This window comes from Tasmannia lanceolata, unplaced genomic scaffold, assembly GCF_043159265.1.
Source record: "Tasmannia lanceolata isolate RefF3 unplaced genomic scaffold, GAP_Taslan_0.1 ptg000044l, whole genome shotgun sequence".
Lineage (NCBI taxonomy): Eukaryota > Viridiplantae > Streptophyta > Magnoliopsida > Canellales > Winteraceae > Tasmannia > Tasmannia lanceolata.
The window spans coordinates 24,421,351-24,444,358 of record NW_027518721.1 but is presented as its reverse complement, the minus strand read 5'-3'; the positions used below and the strand labels follow the sequence as shown (position 1 = coordinate 24,444,358).

Genomic DNA, 23,008 nt, shown 5'->3' with positions numbered 1-23,008 from the left:
GAGGTTTCCATAATTGTTGTTCCGCTTCAGGTACCCGGAATCCGTCAATATTTTGCAAGTGTCCTGCATGAGTAATATAAAGTAGTTCTTTCGTCATTGTCATATGTCTTTACCTCTTCTTGGTAGTTTTTTTCCGTAATTGTCATAGACAGGTACCTGTGTCGGTACTTTTCGTATGTAGATTACGATTTTACCCTCAAATAATTTCTCATAGAGATAGATGTTAGATATCAGCAAATGGGTTAATGGTAAAGAGTAATGTGACGTGTAAATCTAAGATAAAAAGAAAAGAAATTCCTTTTTTCTCTAGCTATATAGTAGTAGATGCCAGTTAGGGTAAGGTTTTGCCGAGCTTTGTTAGGATTGGTAGGATATGATTCCACACGAAATCTACTAGATATTTCATTCTCTGTTGGGTCTCATCTCCATTTGTCAGGTGCATGATGATCCAATGATCCAGACCATAGTTAGCAAATCGGCAGACCGTCTCCTGTGTTGAAAATGAGAACCAATTAAGTGAACGAGTTCCCTAATTTCTGGTATTAAGACTCCCAGCTTCCACGATCCTCTAATCTTATTTGTTGCCCAAGCCAAAATATTTGTGGAATCACCTTAATAAACAGGCCCAGTCAATGATTCACAATCTATCTTAGGCACCAAAGCAGCACCCTAACTTCCACCTCATTAGCGTCATACAAACCCGTCGAACCCGAGAAGGACATCAAATTGTGTCATTGGAATCGCGATTAAGCCCCGGATGCCGGCTCGACCCAGATTTCCTTTGGCACTTCCATCAAAATTCAATTTGAACCATCCCAACGGTGGCGGTTCACACTTGGGAGTAATTTTCCTCTTCCTTCTTTTTTCCATCACGATCGTGTTCCAATTTCTTAAAATGTCTCCAACGCTATAGCTAGGGTCCACTTTTTCTCTCGCCCAAGCTATAATGTCAAGCTTAAGATAAATAGCTAGACAGCCTCGCCCTTTTTCCTTTTCTTGAAATATCCTCTTATTCCTTTCCTTCCAAATGTGCCGTATCATAGTATAATCCACATAGAGAAACCTACACTACCAAACGGTCCTCCCACCCAATGGAGTAGACCTTTTTGATGGATCTTTGAAATGTCCATGAAACAGCAAAAGGTTTTAGAATATCCATCCAAATCCTGCGAGAGTAGGAGCAATGTAGCAATAAATGGTCGAATGATTCCTCCATCTTGCAAAAGATGCACCAGCTCGCTAAGTTGAGGCGATCGCAAAAGAAGACAGTTTTTCTGGACCTTGAGTTTCAGATTTAATCTCATCTAATACAAGAAAAAACATCTAATTTCGTCCCTAATTGCCCATCAATCTCATTTCTTTGAACAAGCCATCCAATACATGATGTATTCTTTGTATATGAGGATGTGAAGTAGATCCCACAAGGAATTCATGCACTACTTCATCAACACTTATCCAACTACACCCAGGTTGTTTCCTCACCCTTTTTTCCCTCATCAATCCCCTCAGCTCTGCAATCTCGCTCCACCGGCGATCAAATCCATATGCATTGGAAAGCATCACGTATCCAGCAGAGTTCTCAGGGTCCACATAAACAAGCCTTTTGGCAGCACTTGGAGCCAAGTCTACTCTAGAATGGACCACACAAGCCCCAAGCAAAGCCCCCCAAACTAGATTATTAGGCTCCATAGGCATGGTCTCAACAACCTCAAAGGCTTCTTCGACATGCCCTGCACGTGCGAGAAGATCGATGAAACAAGTATAGTGTTCTAGCTTGGGTGTGAGAGAGTAACACTGACTCATTTTTGCAAAAAACTTACGCCCTTCGTCCACCAATCCCGAGTGAGTGCAAGCACATAACACCCCTAGTAAAGTCCCATCATTGGGCTGCACACCAAACTCTTCCATTTTGGAGAAGAGCCCAAGGGCCTCTTCGCCTTTGCCATTTAAAGCAAAACCCATGATCATGGCATTGAATGAGACCACATCTTTAGTATTCATTCTATCAAAGACATCCCTAGCGGCTCCAAGGCTCCCACATTTAGAATACATGTCTATCAAAGCAGTGGCTAGATATGTATTGGACTGCAAAATCCCTTTACGCCCTTCTGTTTTTATATACTCATGAACTTGCCTCCCAAGATCTAGATCACCCACCTGAGCACAAGCTGAAAGCACGCTAACCATTGTAACATGATTGGCTTTGGGATTCAAACCCGCAATCATTAAACGAAATAGACCCAAAGCCTCCATGGGATGACCATTTTGCACATAGCCACCAATAATGGCATTCCAAGGTAGCACACTCGTTTTACCTCTTGCACTGTCAACCATTTCATCAAACACCTCTCTACTCTTTCCCATTTCCCCTCCTTTCCCATACAAATAAATAAGAACAGTGGAAATGGAACCACGACACAATTCATTAACATCGACACTGCATTGTGAAAAAATATTCTCCCATTTCTCGATTTCTTTGGGCTTGAGAATCGAACATGCAGACAGAACACTAACCATTGTCTCATCTTCTGGGATCAAATTCTCTCCAACCATTTGTAAGAAAAGTAGCAGAGCTTCTTGTGGGCGGTGAAATTGAGCATAACCAGCAATCAAACAAGTCCAAGAACAAATCATTTCTTTCTCAGGCATTTCATCAAACACTTTGTGGGCTGAAAATAAATCCCTAATACCCTTGGCATATACAGCAAGGAGACCATTGGAAACAGATAAATTTAGATTAAACCCCAATTTGACAATATGGGTATGGATTTGATGGACAATTCGAGAATCCAGAGAGCGGAAACATGACTTGAGAAGGAAAGAAAAGGTGAAATCATTGGGAGAAAGCGAGCGGAGTTTCAAGGCCTTAAAGAAGGAGAAGGCATGGGAGACAAGGCCGTTATCAGCGAGGATTCGAATGATGGCATTGAAGGGGAAGATGTTGGGATTAATGAGATGGTTAAATACTCGGACAGCGAGATGCGTTGGGTGTCGGCCAATGAGACGGGTGGCGATGAGGTTGTCTTGATGGGCTCCAATTATGAAGATTTGGGCATGGATTTGGAGGAGGTGGGAAGGTGAGACGTGGCCTTGGAGAAGAAGAGAGAGGTTTTTGGGGTGATTGAAGGATGGAGAGGAAGAGAGAGTGTGTGTAGGGTAGAGATAAAGGAGAGGAGAAGAATGGCAGATTTTGAATTGTCTGAGAGCGTGAGTGAGTGAGAACATGCTCTCAAGTCTCAACCTCAAAGTAGTGTATCTATGATCCCGTTTCATGATAAATTAGTCTCCAAGTGGTGAGAGAGGGGTAGGATGGGTGGGAATTGATCCCATGGTAAGACACACATCGCACATATAAACTAGCAATGACTACTTTCTTCCATTAATCATAGTAGAGGAATGCTTCACTAGGAAGCTAATTTTTTTTGGTAGGTAAGCTGGATTAAACCAAGAGCTAGAGGCTCAATCTCAAACTAATGATGCATGCCTTGCCCAGTATAGAGCAGTGAGTCCCACCTATTAATTATCTAAATCGTAATTAGACAGGCTTTGCTTTGGATTTTTTAATGATCTACACCGTCAATTTCATATTCCTTGCTCTAGATTGAATGCAAGTTAAAAATCAAGCCAATTATGCAATCCTAACTTCCAATTACCTGTATTATTTTGGTTGTTGAGTGTGACCCGTTGTCTACTTGTAGTTAGGGGTGGCAATCCAACCGAAACCGAACCGATACCAAATTGAAAATTCAGTTTCAATTTGGTAAAACCAAAAATAAACTGATTCAAATTTCAGTTTGGTTTTGGTTTCAAATTTCAAACATAACCGAAATCAAACCGTTGCCCCCGATTTCCAATGATTATGAGTACGGGTGGTGAAACTGGCCGAATCGAACCGAAACCGAACCGAAAATTAACCGAAAATTCAAATTTTCGGTTTGGTTTTGGTTGGGTAGAACCAAACCAATTCAAAATTCGGTTTGGTTCGGTTTGGGGGTCAAACCGAATCGAAACCGAGCCGTTGCCACCCCTACTTCTAGTGTTTTTAAGAGCATCATTTCTCATTACTCAGGGGCGTTTCTGGAATTTCACATTTCCACATCCCTATAAAATTGAAAAATTCTCCTTTCCCTATATCTGCATTAGGGTTTGGCCCCCTCATATTCTCATCCTCTCTCCAAAACCCTAGCCTCTTCAAAAAATGACAACCAGATTCAAGAAGAACAGGAAGAAGAGGGGCCACGTAAGCGCGGGCCACGGACGAGTCGGGAAGCACCGAAAGCACCCAGGTGGCCGTGGTAACGCCGGAGGTATGCACCACCATAGGATCCTCTTCGATAAGTACCATCCAGGCTACTTTGGTAAGGTCGGAATGAGGTACTTTCATAAGCTACGTAACAAATTCTATTGTCCTATTGTCAACATTGATCGTCTGTGGTCCCTCATCCCTGATGATGTCAAGGAGAAATCAACGGCTGATAATGTCCCAATGATTGATGTTACCCAGTTTGGGTATTTCAAAGTGCTAGGAAAGGGGATGTTGCCGCCTTCGCGGCCGGTTGTTGTGAAGGCGAAGCTGGTGTCGAAGATTGCTGAGAAGAAGATCAAGGAGGCTGGTGGGGCTGTTGTTCTTACAGCGTGAGTGGGACCCACATAAAAATAAAAAACTGGTAGTTTTTGGTTTCTAGGGTTGTTTTTAGTAATAAAGACAAGTGGTTGAATTGGATAATTGTTGAGAATTCCCCTGTGGTTTTGTTTTTAAAGTAGTTTTTTTTTTTTTTTGAATGACTTGGGTTTGGTATTTTTATTTTTATTTGCATTGCTTAGGAAGAAATTAATACTGGATTATTTTTGAGTGATTGTTTGTTGTGTGTTAGTTAGATTGTTGTTTTATTATGCTGATGTTTTCATCTGATAGTTACTTTTCATTGTTCGTGTTAGAGGCCGTACGAATGATGCTCAACACCTTCCACCCTTGTAACTAGAGAATTAACCGAATTAACCCATATGAGATCGCATGCCTAGTCCATGTACAGCATCATTCATGGATCCTAAGTTCTTTAAATTAGGTAGAAACTAAAGCTACAAAAAAATGTTCGAATGTTATCCGATGACCTGTTGTTATTGTTGTTTTAGTGAAGAAACGCTGTGGCATGATTTTTTCTCTTAGCTTGATTGAGAATGCTTTCTAGATAGAATTTGATTGGAGTATTCTAATAATGGGTTGTTTCTATTACCTTTAGGTTAGTGTTGTTTAGGGGTTTTTGGATGTTATGGTTAGAATTTTTTTTATTCTTTTTCTGTTTGATCTTTCCCTAGAATTGTATGTGTTTCTTGTTGCCCATGGAGGTTGGCTGAGAATTGGAGAGGCAAGTCATTTTGTAACATGATAGAATGTATGTTAAATTGGATAAAAAATGGTGAGATAGATGGATGGTATTTTCTCGTGTACTAGAATTTTAGGTTAAGTATCTTTTCAATGCTCTTCAGACAATGTTGGAGATAACTTCCATCAAGAATTGATATTTTTGTAGTCTGAAAGAATTTTGTCAAACTAATTTTTAGGTGAGGTATCTGTTTGATGATGCGGTGATGTATGTTTGGGACAGTAGCGCTATTTTTTTCCGGTTGAGACATTACCTCTGTTGACTAAAAGGAGTTAGCTCATTCTATTAATTATGAGTAGTATAATGTTTTCTGGCAGCATCAATTTGTTTCACTAGTTGTTGCATATGGTTAGGGTTCCCTTTACTGTCGATAACATCTTCAGGCATTACTTTACCTTAAGGCTCCACTAGAAGAGCACAGTATGTTAGCCTTCATGTCAAAATTTAGTTTAGTTTTGCAAGATGAAATAGGACTACCTTGGAATATGATTCCTCCTGTTTGTTATATGGGTTAGTTCATTTATTTTGCGATGAATACCTCTTCTTCTTTTCTGACAGAATGTGATGAATACCTCATTCTTTTCCAATCCTTAAGTAAGCTGATAATGGAAAATCAGGGTTATCTTATTACTGATTTTTTCTTATTAACCCTTGCATCTTTTGAATGTAAGGTACTTTCATACTTCATAGTAATTGTTCATCACGTATATTTTTTTATGTATATGCATGTTAGTATGTCTCTCTCTCTCTCTCTCTCTCTCTCTCTCTCTCTCTCTATATATATATATATATATATATAATTGCATCTTTTGAATTTAAGGTATCTTCATACTTCATAGCAATTGTGCATCACGTATATTGTTATATGGATGTGTGTGTAACCGTGTACATGCACACACTTGTATACACATTCATGCATGCGTACGTATGTTTGTGTACCTTTATATATCAACCATTGTATCTTTCAAATTTAAGCTACAGCTATACTTCATAGAATGTTGTGCATTGTAATGTCTATTTTTTTTTTGTTGAAACACATCATAATGTATATTTTATGACCTATTTGTACATGTGTAAAAGAAGAATGAACTTATAGTATATTTTTTTGAATATATTTATTAGTTATATGGAGGCATGGTTTCTATATTACATCATGTTTGTGTAATATTGGAATTGTTATTGAGCTCCATAATGTTGGTACTTTATGTGAATTGAAATACATCACTCGCTAGCATTTTCATCATAATGTATATTTTATGACCTATTTGTACATGTGTAAAAGAAGAATGAACTTATAGTATATATTTTTGTATATATTTATTAGTTATATGGAGGCATGGTTTCTATATTACATCATGTTTGTGTAATATTGGAATTGTTATTGAGCTCCATAATGTTGGTACTTTATGTGAATTGAAATACATCACTCGCTAGCATTTTTGAAGGAAAGGTTCATGAATTTGTTTCGGTGTTTCTAAACTCAAAAAGCTGGTTTGTGTTCTCACTTTCCACATTCTTTGGTAACTTGATTCATCCTTTTCTAAAGGACTTGTGGGGATAAGCCCCACTTTGTATCTTAGTTATTAATTCCATTTTAGTGGGCATTTTCGTTTTGTTTTGCCCACAGAATGGAATATGCCAGTGTTTTATCTGTTTCGGTGTTTCATTTTGGAAAAATAACTCCACGGCTGATATTTTTTAAAAAGTTATCAAATTTTAAAAAATTAAAAATAATTAAAATATATAAGTATGCTTTCGTAAGCCTCATCATACTCAATTGAATAGTATATCCTACCATCAACACCAACAACTCCACTGGCATCATCATCATCATTCATCAACATTAATGTCCTCGACTCCCTCATCCACAACGGTGAGAGTTTGTTCTACTTGTTGCCAACCTAATTCCTCCGTAGTGAAAATAATAGGAGATCATCCTTCGCTATTCAATCTATCAAGACATTGATGTTGTCCAGGCTGATGGGGTCACTAGTAGTTGATGTCTTCTTCAATATATCCCCATTACAAAATATTAGAAATTCTAATTAGTTTAACTTTAAAATGTGAGTCTTGAAAAGTGAAAACACTAATTAAAAGCAGCATACCTTTACCGTAACTTTAAGTTGTAGTGAACAAACACTGGATCATCCAATCTATGGTGCTCAACATATTTTTCTTTGTAGAGTACATGTGTTTGAATGGTCCAAAATTATATTTTCTGATATTGAAATAAGTTGTTTACAAAATTTAAGTGGCCGATAATCTGATCTGGCCTACGAGGCTTTCAATCACACCTTGATGCACTCGTATAATCTTGGATTGACAAGAAGACCAGCACACAAAAAATGTAATAGAGAGAAAACTAACCCTTCTCCAAAGACTCTTTGGATAGCTAGAAAGACTAAACAATAGTCACCTATCTTCCCAACCTAGAAGGATAAACAAAGTAACATCTAAACTGACAAACTACTTCCTCTATAACATGTAGGAAGGAATATCAATTCAATAATAAAGAAGAATATAATCAAAGGGAAAAAGGAGTCGGAGAAATACTCCTTGCTCTCTGATCTCAGTCTTAATGTGTTCTGGTACTTCCTATTTATACGAAGGATATGAGTTTATTCAAAGCCTTAAGATTTTTGTCTTCTTAAATCTCTTTTTCTTCCTTATCTCGCTTGGTTGAGATGCATGCCCCTACCTATAATAGTAGTACCCTTCAATCCCGTACTTACTAAAAATAGTAAGTTGCATATTTACTATAAATAGTAAATTGCAGAGGCTAGTAGTCATTTAGTGGTTTTTTACTTTGTAGTGAAGGTATTATTGTAATAAGTGTGTTGAGAGGCTAATGTGGTGAGGGTTAATATTGTAATTAGGAAGAAGTAGGGGTTGATAAGGTGATAAAGTAGTTGGGGTCACATAGATGAAACCACGAGGTAGTTGAGGCTTTGGCATATGGCATTTGGGTAGCACATGCGTAACCATCAGCTCACTAACAAAGAAGGACAAGTGGCAGCCAATGAGCACACTACTTCTAGCCTTTTGACAAGTGTCACTAGGACCTTAAGGGCCCATGGACAGGTGGTAATCTCATGCATTCCATCCCTCTATAAATAGAGGTCGAGCCCTCTCATTTGAGTAGTTTTTTATGATGAAGAATTGTGGAGTTTGGAGAGAGAGAGAGAGAGAGAGAGAGAGAGAGAGAGAGAGAGAGAGGAGGAGGAGGAGGAGGAGCAACAAACAAGTAAGATAGTGGAAGAAAATGTTGAGGCAGAGCAATAAGTGATGCTCTGTTTTCTTGAACATTGTTGATCTCTATTGATTCGTTCATAACCTTTTAGCTCGGCCAATGTATTGTGTTAAACATTCTTTCCTTTGAGGACGCAATGTGGAGCTGGTTCGAGCGTAAATGCGAGCAATGTAGAGATATCAACTTTATTTCGATTGGCTTAGGCCATCTTCCCAAAAGTCACGCAAATTGGAACACCACAGCAGGACACGTTTATGTTCCTCAGGTCAGTGATGTGAATCAGCGGAGCAGAAGCAGGCTTAAAGGAAGTGAGTCGTTCTCCTCTGAATTGTACCAGTCAACACTGTTTCTGCTGGCTCATCTCACAATGCTTGTGACTGCTTGCCTTTCATTGAATTTCTCTTTCGAATACGGAGGGCTTACCGTTAGATTTGTAGTTTATGGAACAGATACAACCTTCAGGAGATAAAAGCTTACAAAAAGGATCGAAGATTTGAGCCAAAACAAACTGGAGTAAAGCTTTAGTCAGCCAAAACAGTAGGTTATTGAGGCTCAACACTCGGTGATTTGAGCCAAAACAAACTGGAGAGTAAAGATTTATCAGCCAAAAAGGTAGGTTATTGAGGCTCAACACTGCAGACATCGGTAACTTCTAAATGATTTGAAAGAAAATGGGAGTGAGCAAGCTACGAAATAGATTCTGATTGTAAAACTGAGTGTATTAGAACCTATTGTTGCTTGAATTTTTATTTAAGCAATGGATAGATCTTATTAATGAGCATGCAATGCCAACAGTCTGAGCACAGTTGGAAGAACAAACTTCTGAAGATCTGTAATGGGAAAACTGCAGACATTATGTCATTGACAGGCGATTCAAAAATCCTATCAAAAACTTCAAGACCTGCAAGAAGACAGAATTCTTGCAAGAATCCAGCTCTGACACCAAATTTGATGTAGATCAGAGTCGTGATCAGCGGAAGTGATAACTCGCAGGGATTCACAGCAGATGTATATGATATTTCATGGAGGAAATTTGAGAAAGTAATCAGAATTCATGCAATTTACGACAGAATTACAGAAATAAGATGAAAGAAAAGGGTTAATGCTTCATTTCTTCAAGGAGATTCACTTGAAGATGGAAGGAAAATGAAGAAAGCTTTGAAAATTCCCAAACTTTCTTATCTTCTCCATGAAGATCTCTCAAGAACTCAGCAAGAGGCTTAATGCCCGACTCTCCCTCTAAACTCTTCAATTCTTCACCATAAAAAAATTATCAAATGAGCGGACCAGACCCCTATTTATAGAGGAATGTAATGGATGAAAGGCTTCCACCTGTCCATAGGTATGGTCCTCATGACACTGTCACAAGGCTACAAGTAATGTGCTCTTTGGCTGCCACTTGTCCTGTTTTGCTAGTGGTTCCAAGGGCACATCACTCATTCAAGTGAGTTGATTGTTAGACATATGGTCCTCAAATGTCATGTGGCAAAACCTCAACTATCTCATGTGCCCCCCTCCATGTGGCTCCAATTACTTTATCGCCTCATCAACCCGTACTTCCTCATTACAATTACAATATCACCCATCACTACATTAACCTCTCAACAAAAAATTATTACAATAATATCCTCACTACGAAGTAAGAAAACCACTAAATGGCTACTAGTATTTTACTTATAAATCCAATGGGCTTTAACAAAGGGACCCGTTCCAAATCAGATTTGATATGAATTATCTCTCCCCTCCTATGAAATTGGAGATGGAGTTATTTTCTCCTCCCTTCCTACCAAATAGAGGAGTTTCAAACAAACAGAGGAAAGATCTCCACCTAGATTTGTATGCCACCTCATTGGTGCATATTCTTTATACATTTACCACATACACATGAGAAATATTTTCTTGCATGTGGGACGCCCTGAAATGGGCCCACGTACCTCTGAGATCCACTTGGATAGTCGAAAATACTCCATCTTCTTTTGCATCTTGTCGCATATCAAGTTTGGTTGAGTATCTTAATTTCAAAGCTTTGCAGTTCGACGACATGATTACCAAACTGTGACCATCATGCAACTCTAATAATAAAGTTCTCACATTTAGTAGTACATCATTAAAATTTTCAAATGAAATGAACTTCACCACATAACTTAAGATATAGACAAATTACTTTACTTGGACCCAGCTTGCTTAGATTGTGATTTGCCAGCTATGTCGAAGTTACCTGAGTTTTTGCAACACCTCAATCTTAGCGTGAAGGAGGGATGAAAAGTAAAGCTCGGTTAAGGGAATTAACTCACTGCATGAAGGAGACTATGAAGTTGATTAACCTATCTTCTATCAATAACTCTTAATTGGTATGCATTTTGACTTACTATTCTTCAACCTCTCCTTTTGTTGATTTCTATTACTTCATTAGAAACACTGAAATAAGCCGACTTTATAAAGGTCTCCAATCTACATGTTTGGCAGCTATAGTGGTTATACAAATATCATAATTTTATTATCACATACTTCTTCAACATCAGGGACTAACAAACAATGTTTGAAGTATAATCATCATCTTTTTTTTCCAAATTTCTTATTGAAGTGATACTATGTATTGTGTGTTCATTGTTGGTTCAAACTCAATGCATGATCACACTGGGGGATGAGATGTACGTTTGGTGGCGACCGTTGGTGAAAAGATGGATGAACGAACGAGCTAATCATCAGAGAAGAGAAGGGTTGGGAGATCGGAGGTGCAGGAAATGCAATTTCAGAAGTTTCCAGAGAAGAGTGGTCTGTTTGAAGTGCGGCAATACTTGGTCCGGGGCGGACTACAACTTCCCGATGACAAATTATTCCGTTCCAGCAAATGGTAATGGAGAATCGGTTGAGGGAGACTCTAGATATATGAATCAGAAATTGGTGGAAGGAAAACCAGATAGTAGTGATATTGTTCCTTTATATTCAATCAGTAACACACATCGCAGCCTATGGGGTAGAATCCGGATCGGATGGTCGGGGCATATCCCAGCTCTGGAAGAATGGCTGAGGATAAGATCGGGTTCACGGTCAAAGATCAATGTGTTTATGATGGATATATTGGAGGTCATGATCGTTCTACCTCCTGGTTTGGATATTCAGAAAACTAAATCATCTTGGAAGGCTGCAAGAAATTCTCCTTTCGAGGAATTAATTCAGTGGGATTTTAAATTTTCCACAGAGGAAAAAATAGATTGGTGGAGCATCTCCGTTGTGCCTCCGCAAGCTTGGTGTGAAGAGAACTTTATAAGGATAGCCCGGAAGATCGGTAAAGTGGTGTCCTCGGATTCTTCATGCAACGAGGGTAGAGGATACAAGGAGGCTAAGATACAAGTACAAACTAATGATAATTGTCTAATCACCATTGCAGTGACAGTATGTATGGATGGTAGGATCCTGTGGGTCAAAATGGTCAATAGGAATCTCTGCAACATTTTCCGGTGGATATTGTTGCAGGGAAGACGACAACATCGCCCCATAGCCGTTGTGAAAACGGCGCAGGTCTGACAGCTCATGATAGAGGCAAAGCGCAGATTAGCATGAATTTTGAAATTTGAAATTCAGAGACAGCTAGGTCGCATTTAGTATCAAACCAAAGACACGTGGCAGATGGTGGAGTAATGGAGGTAGAAGCAACAATCCAGATTGAATCGTTGAGTGATATCGCTTTGAAAAGTCCGTCTTCGAGCCACGTATTGCACGGGTCTTCCTTAATGCTCTGTTTGGATGCTGGTAGATGTTGGGGGGATTTAGAGAAGAAGAAGTCAAAGGGAAATCAAAAGGAAATCAGTCAACGGGGAGATTGTGAGCAAATCTCCCCGACGTTGTTTGGTTGGGGGTAGGAGATGTGCAAGAGTTTTTTTACCGTATTTTTTAAGATTTTTTTGGGGAATGTTATCAGCACTACTGTTTTTTTATGAGGGCACTCCTCACTTTATAAAAAGTACGGTATGGCCCTCACCATAGGATTATCCAAACCGTCCATTAGATGGGCCATAGCCTAAATAGGTTATGCCCCAAAATTATTTCCATTGGTTGATTCTAACCTTCCAATCTATAGAGGGTTAGGATCAACCCTCTAACATTCAGATTGGAGGGTTAGGATCATCCTATGGAAATGATTTTTGGAGCATAACCTATTTAGGCTATGGCCCATCTAATGGATGGTTTGAATCATCCTATGGTGTGGGACATACCGTACTTTTAAGTGAGAGTGCCCTCATAAGAAAACAGTAGTGTTGATAACATTTCCTTTTTTTTTAATAGGAATTTACTAGCAAACTTTTCCTGTGCCACTTCTCGGCATGTGGGCATCCTTGTGCAAAGATGCGCACATGGGCAAAGGTTGCTAGCAAAGCAAAAAAAAAAAAAAAAAAAAGTAGCATAGTTATGAAGTTTTAAATGAAAAATTACCTAGAAATGGTTATAAAGTTTGAAAATTACGAAAAAAATATCAACAAAATGTAATAAGATATGACAATTACGGAAAAAACTATAAGCAAAAGTAGAAAGTTATGGCAATTACGGTGAAAAAGAATTTTCCTGAGAAATTCTCTCATTTTTCTTTCGATTTGGAGAAATTCGCGAGGGTTTCACGTGACCCGACATAACCGGCGGTCAAAATTTCAATTTCTGCTAAATCCCTACCAAACACTCATCGGGTAATTAGGAGAATTACATTTCCTGCTATTTTACTCAAAAAACCGTAACCAAACAGAGCATAAGTGAAAACTTGCGACCGGCTGGTGGAGGTTCTGCTTATCATAAAGATAACGGATGTAGGTTACCAATTCTGGAGAGACCTAGATCTCTTTTGCATCCAGCGGAATTGGCCCATTCCGAGAAACTGCATGAAGATCTGGACTCTCCCTCCTCAGATATTCTCAAGGATCCAAAATCTGCGTTGTCCCTCAGATGTAGGGCGCTTCTTAAGAGCATAAAATCTCATTTTTTCCGCAGCCTGGTTGATGAGGGTTCAGTGGACAAGGACATGGATGATGAGCTTGTCGCCATGAATGCTATGTGTGACAATCTTAGCACGCTTTATAAGAATGATGTTGTTTGCACCCGAAAGACTTTCATGGAGATCGAAAACAGGGATCGAGCCTGTAAACATAAAACAAAAAGCTTGGGAAAAGGCAAAAGGAAGCACAAAGTCTTACGACGCGCGAATGTTAGAGGGTATTGTGGGAGGTAGGGGTGTTCGTTCGGTTATAACCGAACCGAATAGACCGAAATTTGATAACCGAAATAATTTCGGTTATCAAATTTTGATAACCGAAACCGAACTGAAATTTCTAAAAACCGAATCCGAACCGATAAAAAATTCGGTTATAACCAAATAACCGAATAGTGGGTGAAAAAGAGGGAAAAAGTAAAATCTCGGTTTGGATCGGAGGTCTAGGATCATCCTATCGAAATGATTTTTTTAGCACAACCTAATTAAGTTGTGATCAATCAAATGGAAGGTTTTGATCATCCTACGAAGTGCCCATATAACACTTTTTTTTTAAAAAAATAATGGTTTTTGTCATAATTGTTTTTTGAGATAACTGAAACCGAATAACCGAATTTCCAAAAAAAATAAATAACCAAAACCGAATCGAAAAGGAAAAAAACTGAACCGAACCGGCCAAACCAATTCGGTTATAACCGAATAATGAACACCCCTAGTGGGAGGGGCACTCGTTTTCTTAAAACAAGAACATAATCTGGGAGACTAGGGGTTTGGGGACGGAGATGAAGAAGAAGATGGCGGCTAAGGACTTCTACCATAGGAGAAAACCTGATTTTTTTTATATCATTGAATCTAAATTTCAGGGGTAGAGGAGAATTCTATCAATGAGATTTGGGGTTGAAACAATCATTGCTCATAAGATGTAGTCGGATCCGTTGGGGCTATTATTGCTGTCTGGAAGGAGGATTTACTCCGACTAGATGAGCAAATGATTTTGGGTATCAAGGACCTCGTACGTGAAATCGGATCGATGATAGCACTAGGAGGAGGTTGACAAATGTGATGGTAGACTGCCTGGACAAAGAAGGTGTTTTTTTCCTGGAGGTCACGAGTGTCTTTATTGTACCTGACAGGAAGGATCACTGAATTGTATTCAGGGGGTTGTAATTACTGAATGGGTGTTTAACATCATGGATATCCGGGTCATCTTCTAGGAAGGTCGTAGGAGTTGAAATTTTAGTGTTTTTTGTCTTGAACCGGTGAATGTAAAGGAGATGGTAAAGGGGGAATAGTTTTGGATTTTTCTTTTAGGGCCCTGGAGTTATCTCCTAGGTCCTCATACGATGTAGTTCATGAGGTACTCCTAGTCCCTTCTTCATGTAATTCTAGTATGAATTATCAATATATTTCTGTCAATTGCAATTGTTATCTGAGCTTTAAGTCTAACCTTTTTGCCAGCTGGTAATGATATAGAATGATTGCCTATACCTAGATTCGTTTTATTGAGAATGATTGCCTAAAAACATTTTATGCATAGGATGCCATCACAACATGTTGTGCATAAGATCATTCCTTTCCTCCACATGAAATAACTACGCATTATGAGGAACGTTGTGTGTTTCTTCGCATGATATACATTAATCGAAAGATCTTTTATAATTTTCATTAAGGCTCTGTTTCTTTCGACGTAAAAATGGACGTAAAATTTGTTTTATGTTTTAAAACATAAAACAAATTTTACGTCCATTTTTACGTCGACAGAAACGGAGCCAAAGGGAAATGGATCAAGGCACTGACCCAATGAAGTGTACAGCATTCGGTCCATAAATATTATAGGCCATCACAAGAACGTTGCTACGTATGATTGCCGGAATTCTTTTTGATTCTTGGGACTTTTGGTGGAATTTCCGCATTCACCCATGTTTGGTTGGTGGGCCCAAAATAATCCCAGGAACCAAAATAACCCCGCACGAAATCCCAGGAAGGAAAAAAAAAATCCCAGGAACCAAAATAATCCTTGCAACCAAAAAAAAACTTGAAGAAATTTTTTCTTCCCAACAGTTCAAGCAACCAAACAACCCATCATAGTCCGGTCAACCAAACATGGGGTTTTTATTTTACCGGGATACTTTCAGGGAGTTTTTTTTCTCACCAATCTCCCAGCAAGTTTTTTGTTCCACAAAAATCCCAAGAACCAAAAAAATTCCAGCAACCAAACGTAGTCAATATTAACTTTATTATTGGCAAGAGATTGATAGTTTACTGAGATCATAACCCACTAGTGCAGCGAAGATAACCAGGCGGTTGACTCGTTAGCTAATTTTGCCAACACTACTAAGTACAACATATTGTTTTGTTCTTGGTATCAGCTTCCTAGGGAAAAATCTAGGGAAGTTGATCGACGACATATAGCTTTTGAAGAAAAAACATAATATGTTTGTTTTTTATTTGGGTTTGGAAGTAATGCAGGATTTCTCTCTCTTGTATATTTTGTTCTTATCAATAAAACTTAAGGTGCTGACCAGGTTCCTAGATAAATTCAGGGTAAAAAAACATATGTCAAGTTTGCATTGGATCACACTATCGCTTCGTTCATGAAGACGAGATTGTCTTGCTAGTTGATCTCCAATCAAAATTCAAACTTGAGTTTGAGAAGACAGAAAAGAAAAGATGAAGGCTTAATTCTGTTAGATGTGGAAAAAAAAAAAAGCAGCGAAATTGTATGGAGGCAAATAGCATAATATAAAGAGGAATTTACATTGGTTTGATTGGGCTGTAAACCCTATATCTTTAACAACAGTACCCTTTATCAGTGCAGGCTAATAAACCATTTTACAAACACCTCATACTATAGTTTTCTAAAGTTATTTCTCCATTTAGCAAAGCAAATGGAACTGAGCTTTATAAGGAAAGACCACCAACATTTCTCACGAATTTATGCTGCTACAACAGGGTATGAGGCACAAGTAGCAACACCTGCATCAAGATCATAGGAATTAGATTTTAGTTGTCTATTAGCCCATTTGATGTTGTAAAAATTCGGCTAAAAACAACACAGATGAATTGCAGTTAACAACAAATATGTGGGGGATATTTCCAGGGGAACAATCTCATGTACTTAAGAAGATTCTGTGCTCCTAAGATGGAAATTTAACCTAGGTCTCTGAAAAGATGTTAAGATGTTAGGGTTAAGCAATGTTTATAAACTTTTAATAGGTCAAGAACTCACCCAGGGCAAAACCAGATCCACTCAGACAAGCTAGTGATCGACTTTACAATTGTTTTATTGGTTTATGACAGTTTAACAAGTTTATGAGTAACCAAGTAGAGCCAAAATAGAATCCGTTCAGAAGAATCAATGATCAAACCAAGTATTTGTTGGAATTCTAAGCTAGCCATTGAAAGTTTAAGTGGCTGTGTTGGACTTGGAGCAAGCTTTAAAACCAAAATCAGTGCTTTTGGAATCCAAGGTTGCATCCAAACTACATAGCACTGAATCCTTTGAAATTACAAGATGTTATCCAAACAACATGTTTTAAAATTCAGAATTTAATAATCAAGCCTTCTTCAATCCTAAACATTGAAGAAATCCCAGATTTTAAAATGATGTTATCCAAACTGCCCCTTAGTGTCTTACTCTCGCATTGTAAATGTAAAAGTCTCCCATTTCCCCTATGTTCTGCATTTATTAGAATGTAATTTATTGCATAGGAAATGTAAGTCGAATTAGATATGTTAAATTAGTTGTGTAGGCTCTAAGTAAGGCCTTGCATCTTTCTCAACAAGTCATTTTAGTAAATTTTGAAGTCATTTTATTAGTATATGAAGTTAGCCTTCATTTTTGTACATTAAGGCTTGTATCTTCTTCTCTTGAATATCATTTCTCATCCCTCTATCTAGTGGGTTTCATTCCAACAATATTTAGATACCGAGTTTAACTGAATGAAAGAAAAGGAAAGATAACTCACCACACATGTTCTTCCCCAACTCCATCTTGAAGTAGCCATTGTCACCCCAATCTCCTCCCCATGAGTTCTTGATAAGCCAATACGGGGTACCATTCTCCTCACCATAACCAACTGCCAGAACGGCATGGTTTACATCCTGCCATTGATCAAGAAAGATTAGTGTAGATTATATAAATTATGTAAACAAGGACTATTAGAACTCTCATGCTATGCTAGGACTTGGATGAGCATGTATGACCCTTAAGTAGGATTTAAAACCCTTGGCTAAGAACATATATGGCAACTCAATGATGACGAAAGACTACAACAATCATAGAACTACAACCTAAATGGGGTGAGTATCTGTTAGAATGAAATCCGCAACCCCCATTAAATCATAGTAGTTACAAAATTGGTCCTGAATATTTTCACACTCCATCAGACAACATTGTCGCTTTGTAATAAGACATTCCTTCTAATTGTCAAATAAACCAACCCAGTAGATGAAAGACAGAGAAGATTGGCAAGGGTGTCCGATCTGGGAAACTCACCATTGGAGTGCTACCACAAGTCTTGCTGGTGAAAACTCCCTTCTGGTACAATCTGAACTCTTTCACCACCTGGAATGCGACACTCACCGGACGAACAACCGCCACTGCATGCTTCAATTCATCTTCAGCACCCTATTATCAACCACAGACTAAATCAATGACCCAACAATTAATGTTGACTAGGAGTCAAAGTACCAAAAGATTGAGGATTTTACCAGAGTAATGTTAACCGAGTCAGTGACCTTAACACCAATATTTTTCGAGTTGAATTTGCAGATGCCATTGACACCGGCATATGGGTATGACTCTTCGGTATCGAGGCCACCGGTGTATTTGATGTATTCAAATGCTTGGGAAGGCAAACCACCATTGCAACCAAAGTTGTTAAACGCATGGGCGCAATCCACCAGCTGCTGCTCCGACAGGGAGATGCTCTCCCCTGTCAATTGCTTGTAAGCCGCCTCTAAGGCTCCGGTGGAGCTGCAAATTTTCAAGTACAAGATAAGCACACTTAAAAGACATGGTGTAGGTTAGTGTAATTGGGTATCACTGTGATTACATGCAGGTTTTAACACCTGGTAAAAGACCGAATCAACCATGCTCGATAAAACCTGATGAATATGCACTCGTTTGGCTTAAGACTTACTGAGGCCCTGTTTGTTTTGGATTTTGAGAACCGATTGTGAGTCCAAAACTGATTATTGGACTCGTAATTAAACGTAAATTTGAGTCCAATGATCAGTTTTTCCTAAGAATCGTGCTCGGAGAATTTCACTAACATATGAAAGGGAAACTTTTCAGAATTACACTAACATATATGAGAGTAGAATTACACTAGCATATGAAAGGGAAACTTTTTAGAATTTTCCGAGGTAGGTATATGAGAGAAGAATTGCACTAACATATGAAAGGGAAACTTTTTAGAATTTTCCGAGGTATACAAAGGGTTTTAAATTTCGACAGAAATCAGAAATTTCGGGTTTCAGTCGATAACGGGACCGAAATCGATTATACCCGAAATTGTAGTTTATTCCGGCCAAAATTTTGAAATTTCTAATCGGGAATTTCGTCAGAAATTTAAGGGAATTTACCCAAAAATCTGGATTTTTGATAATTATTTGATATTATCCCAAAATTTCGGCCTAAATAAAAACAGAGAGAAAATAGCCGTTTAAGGGATTTCCTCTTACTCAGGCAGAAATTTTGAGTAAGGACTGAAATGCATTCAGAAACCGAAATTTAAAACCTTGGATATACATAAGGGATTAACACTCCCCCTCACGTATGGTCCCTCTTTTGGGTGGTCATACAAATGGATTTTTAATATTAAGGAGTTATTGGGTTTTGAACCCAAGATCTGACACCATATGAAACAACCGATTACTCTAAAATCTTAAGCTGTTAGAGTTGGTGTTATTTAATAATTTATAGTTCTAACACTTTCTCACCTAAATGTCCAGCAAGATCCACAATGGCCTTGGTCTTTGACTGGGCTAACGATGCCTTCCTTCCTCCAGTCTTTCTGTAGAGAGGGCAAACATTTTTCATTAACAGAGAAGAAAGAATGTAGACAGAGATGATAATTTTGAATCTGTTATTGAAAAATAAAGATGAAAGAAAATTGAGCATGGCAAGAAATAAAATACAATTGTTGGAAGCAGTTCGTTGGTTAATTTGTGAGTGGCTTTGGTGGCTGAACAGTTTTGGGCTGCCCCCAAATGATGAAAACTGAATTCCTCCCAACTCATATCAGCAAATTCTGAAGAAAACCACACATTAAAAAGATAAATTATTGTTACTTACTACTCACTATTAGTGAAATTATATTTCCACTCCCATTTGTTTGTCGTTTCCTTATAAGAACTTCATTTTGGGGGGAGAAAATGCAGTGATTCTAAGAAAAAGACAAACATAAAGGGGTGCAAACATCATTTCCTCATTAATATTGCAGTGAGAGAGAAACCCACTTACTGTTAACTCCTAGAGTGTAAGGGAGGCCATTTTTGTTAGTAGATTCGATCAATTCCAAACTCTCTACAAAAATACCGAATCTCTGCTTTATCTCTTCCACTGATCCGTATCTTTTCCCATACCTAATCAACCCACCAAATTAATAAATAAGAAAATAAAAATCATTTTCCGAAATAAAAAACAAAAAGAGAAAGTAAAAATTTAGTCATATTTTCACCCCCTGCATTACGTACACACCCCCCTTATAATCTGATTCGACGTGAAAAGTGGGCAACTTTATGTCAAATCATGTTATAAGGGGGGGTGAAAATATCATCACCCTTTTTATTTAATAAGTAATATTGGCCATTACTTAAAACCTATTGATAAATCTGATGTATCTCCCAAATATCAGAGGAGAGATACATTTGCAAGGGCAATTTCGTCACTTTGAGCCATAGTCTTCTTCAGAGGATTAGGGTTTTTTTATAGGGCTGCAACTTGGGTTGGGCTCAACCTGAACCCGATGGGATCAACCCGATTTTGGATCGGGTTGGGTTGGGTTGGGTTTGGGAAAAGTCAACCCGATTTAAATTCGGGTTCGGTTAGGGTGGCAACCCGACCGGAACCCAACCTCCGCCCTCTAATTTTATCATTATTTTCTCAGGATTATGATTTTCTTTCTTATATTTTTCTGTTTGTCCGTAGATGAACCCGATCCCAACCCGACCCAATTTGGAGGCGGGTTGGGTTCGGGTTGCACTCAATTTTTCCTTTTTAAAAGAGAAAATAAGGTTTTAAAAGGTTGGATCTCCAAACCTGCGAGCAAAGCGTGCGAACTTGAGGGCGTGACGCGTGTGGCCAATAACTTGGAGGAGAGAGAATTCGAGATCTCGAAGGCTACCGTCTGTCACGAGGCGAATTGGGTTTTCCTCGTCGTTAAAGGATTTGGCACGTGTGGCGGTTGCCAAGCAGAGGAAGAAGAAAAAAATGAGGTCTTGGAATCGAGCCATCTGTCGCTCTTTTCTTCTCTCCTACATGAAAGGAAAGGTGGAGGAGAAGAAGGGCTTTTATTGGGAGGAAAAGGGTATAAAGTCATACAAAATTCAATCGAATACGTATAATTATACGGTTGACGTATGTGATGACGTGGAATGGTTTCTTAACTCTGTCATGATTTGTATGCGATGTATATGATATTGACCTTGGAAAACGACGTACATATTCATTTGACTAAAATACCCTTACATTGTGGGACGTGTATTGCAAATTTACCAGATAAGTGAGTGACTTGTTTCGTAATTTAATGGAACTCGGAGAGTATTGTTGTAACCCCTTACACCATATAAAATCTCCTTTTAGCAAAGTGTAGTCTTTCTTTTTGGCGATTGTAGAAAATCAGAGTTGAAATCTTCGCAATTGAAATTATGAAAATACCCCTTCGCCTTCTGAATAAATAGACACATGTATTCTGAAAATAACAAAAATACCAACAGTTTAGAAGATTTGTTTCTCTAAATCCTTTGGCCTTCACAGTTATGTGGGCGCAAAAATATGGGTATTTTCGTCAAATGAACGAGTAGATAAGCTTTTGCTGTTGGTGATCATGATACACGTGTCGTTCAATAAATGGTTTTCAGTGTATGGCTGAAAACCGTGTACAGTTAAGAAGGGAAGGAAACGGCTAATCTGGGCCCACCACATGACTTCGAATCTGGACCCTTTATTTTGTAGGCCCCATTAGAGTGATGATATGAACAGAAATAGTCCATATTCAAATTATATTGTGAATGGTTATAACTGCTCTAATAGAGTGATTCTCACGTCAACTACGAATCACTCCTAATTTGGAATTGCAACAAGGAGGGTGTCTCTATCAAAACATGGAGAGTAAATTGTACCCCCTATCTCACAAAGCTTTTGTCTCCATTCATGAGGTGGCTGGTATGACACGCAACAGACCAGCCGCAAAATGCCTTTTGCGTTGGACGCTAGCAATTCCCTAATCACTCCATTCTTTCAATAATGACACTCTGCTCTCTATTTTTAATGGAATGTTTTTATTCCATAGCAAGGAAAATTTCAACCCTATTCTTTCATGAAGAACCCACGAATTTTATTTTCCATGGATTTTTTTTCATGAAAAATATTATGTTTCAGAATTTTCTTTCCCCAGTTCCAAAACCCCCTGAGATTGTTTTTTCCTAGGGACCATTTTGATCTAGTGGAAATATTTTCATGAAAAAAAAAATCCATGGTACTGAGGTTGAAATCTTCTTAGAAAACTGGGGAAATTGTTCCATTTTTCAGGGAAAGATTTACCTGCATGAACAGCCCTTGTAACAGAGATAAAGAGGTGAGTGCCAAAATCAAAACAGAGGGGTCGAATGGATATCATATGATATCATCTCCCAAATATCTAGGTTTCGTGTTCATATTCTTCGTTCAGTTACATAAAGTCAATCTTGTCAGCACATGAATTATTGCATGCTTCATACTTTATTCATAAGAAGACAACCAGGTAGAGCAGAGAAGACGAATAGCTTTCATTCGTCGTGGGACGATAACAATTTGATGGTGACGTTTATATTTTTTGGGTATGCTACTGAAAGCACGACTATGCTTTTACAATGAGGCGAACTCACTTTGTTTTATACGTTCTGATTCGATGCTGATAGCTTTTTAGAAACTGTTATTAGCCTTTGACAGCCGATTAGACAATGTTAAACTAAGTGCGAGCCAATTATCAAAACATGGTCGTGCAGATATCAGTCGCCGCTTACTGATATTGGCACTGCCTTGTTTTAATAGTTGCACAAACTAAGTTTGTCTTTTCTGTTTCAATTGGTTTCTGAGATCTTTTTGGAACTGCTATAATTTTGACAGCTGTTTATTTGTGAAATACAGGATGCGTCCAATTATTATGGCATGGTAGTGCCCATATCATT

The 23,008-nt window shown here is 38.4% G+C and overlaps 3 protein-coding genes across 3 annotated transcripts; 1 reads left to right on the top strand and 2 right to left on the bottom strand.

Moving 5' to 3' along the window:
* Positions 1-51: 51 nt before the first annotated feature.
* On the bottom strand, positions 52-3,432 carry LOC143863645 (putative pentatricopeptide repeat-containing protein At3g08820). The gene has a single exon (XM_077374373.1). The coding sequence runs from the start codon at positions 3,271-3,273 to the stop codon at positions 1,336-1,338; it is 1,938 nt and encodes a 645-aa protein (XP_077230488.1). The 5' UTR covers positions 3,274-3,432; the 3' UTR covers positions 52-1,335.
* A 690-nt stretch (positions 3,433-4,122) lies between these two features.
* LOC143863628 (large ribosomal subunit protein uL15x) lies at positions 4,123-4,856 on the top strand. The gene has a single exon (XM_077374353.1). The coding sequence runs from the start codon at positions 4,199-4,201 to the stop codon at positions 4,637-4,639; it is 441 nt and encodes a 146-aa protein (XP_077230468.1). The 5' UTR covers positions 4,123-4,198; the 3' UTR covers positions 4,640-4,856.
* An 11,474-nt stretch (positions 4,857-16,330) lies between these two features.
* Positions 16,331-21,117, bottom strand: LOC143864008 (pro-cathepsin H-like). Its single transcript, XM_077374824.1, has 8 exons — positions 20,880-21,117; positions 20,082-20,203; positions 19,757-19,869; positions 19,559-19,632; positions 18,326-18,590; positions 18,111-18,242; positions 17,581-17,716; positions 16,331-16,588 (listed from the first exon to the last, which is right to left on the bottom strand). Exons 1-8 carry the CDS (start codon positions 21,071-21,073, stop codon positions 16,548-16,550), a joined length of 1,077 nt encoding a protein of 358 aa, XP_077230939.1. The 5' UTR covers positions 21,074-21,117; the 3' UTR covers positions 16,331-16,547.
* Positions 21,118-23,008: the final 1,891 nt, after the last annotated feature.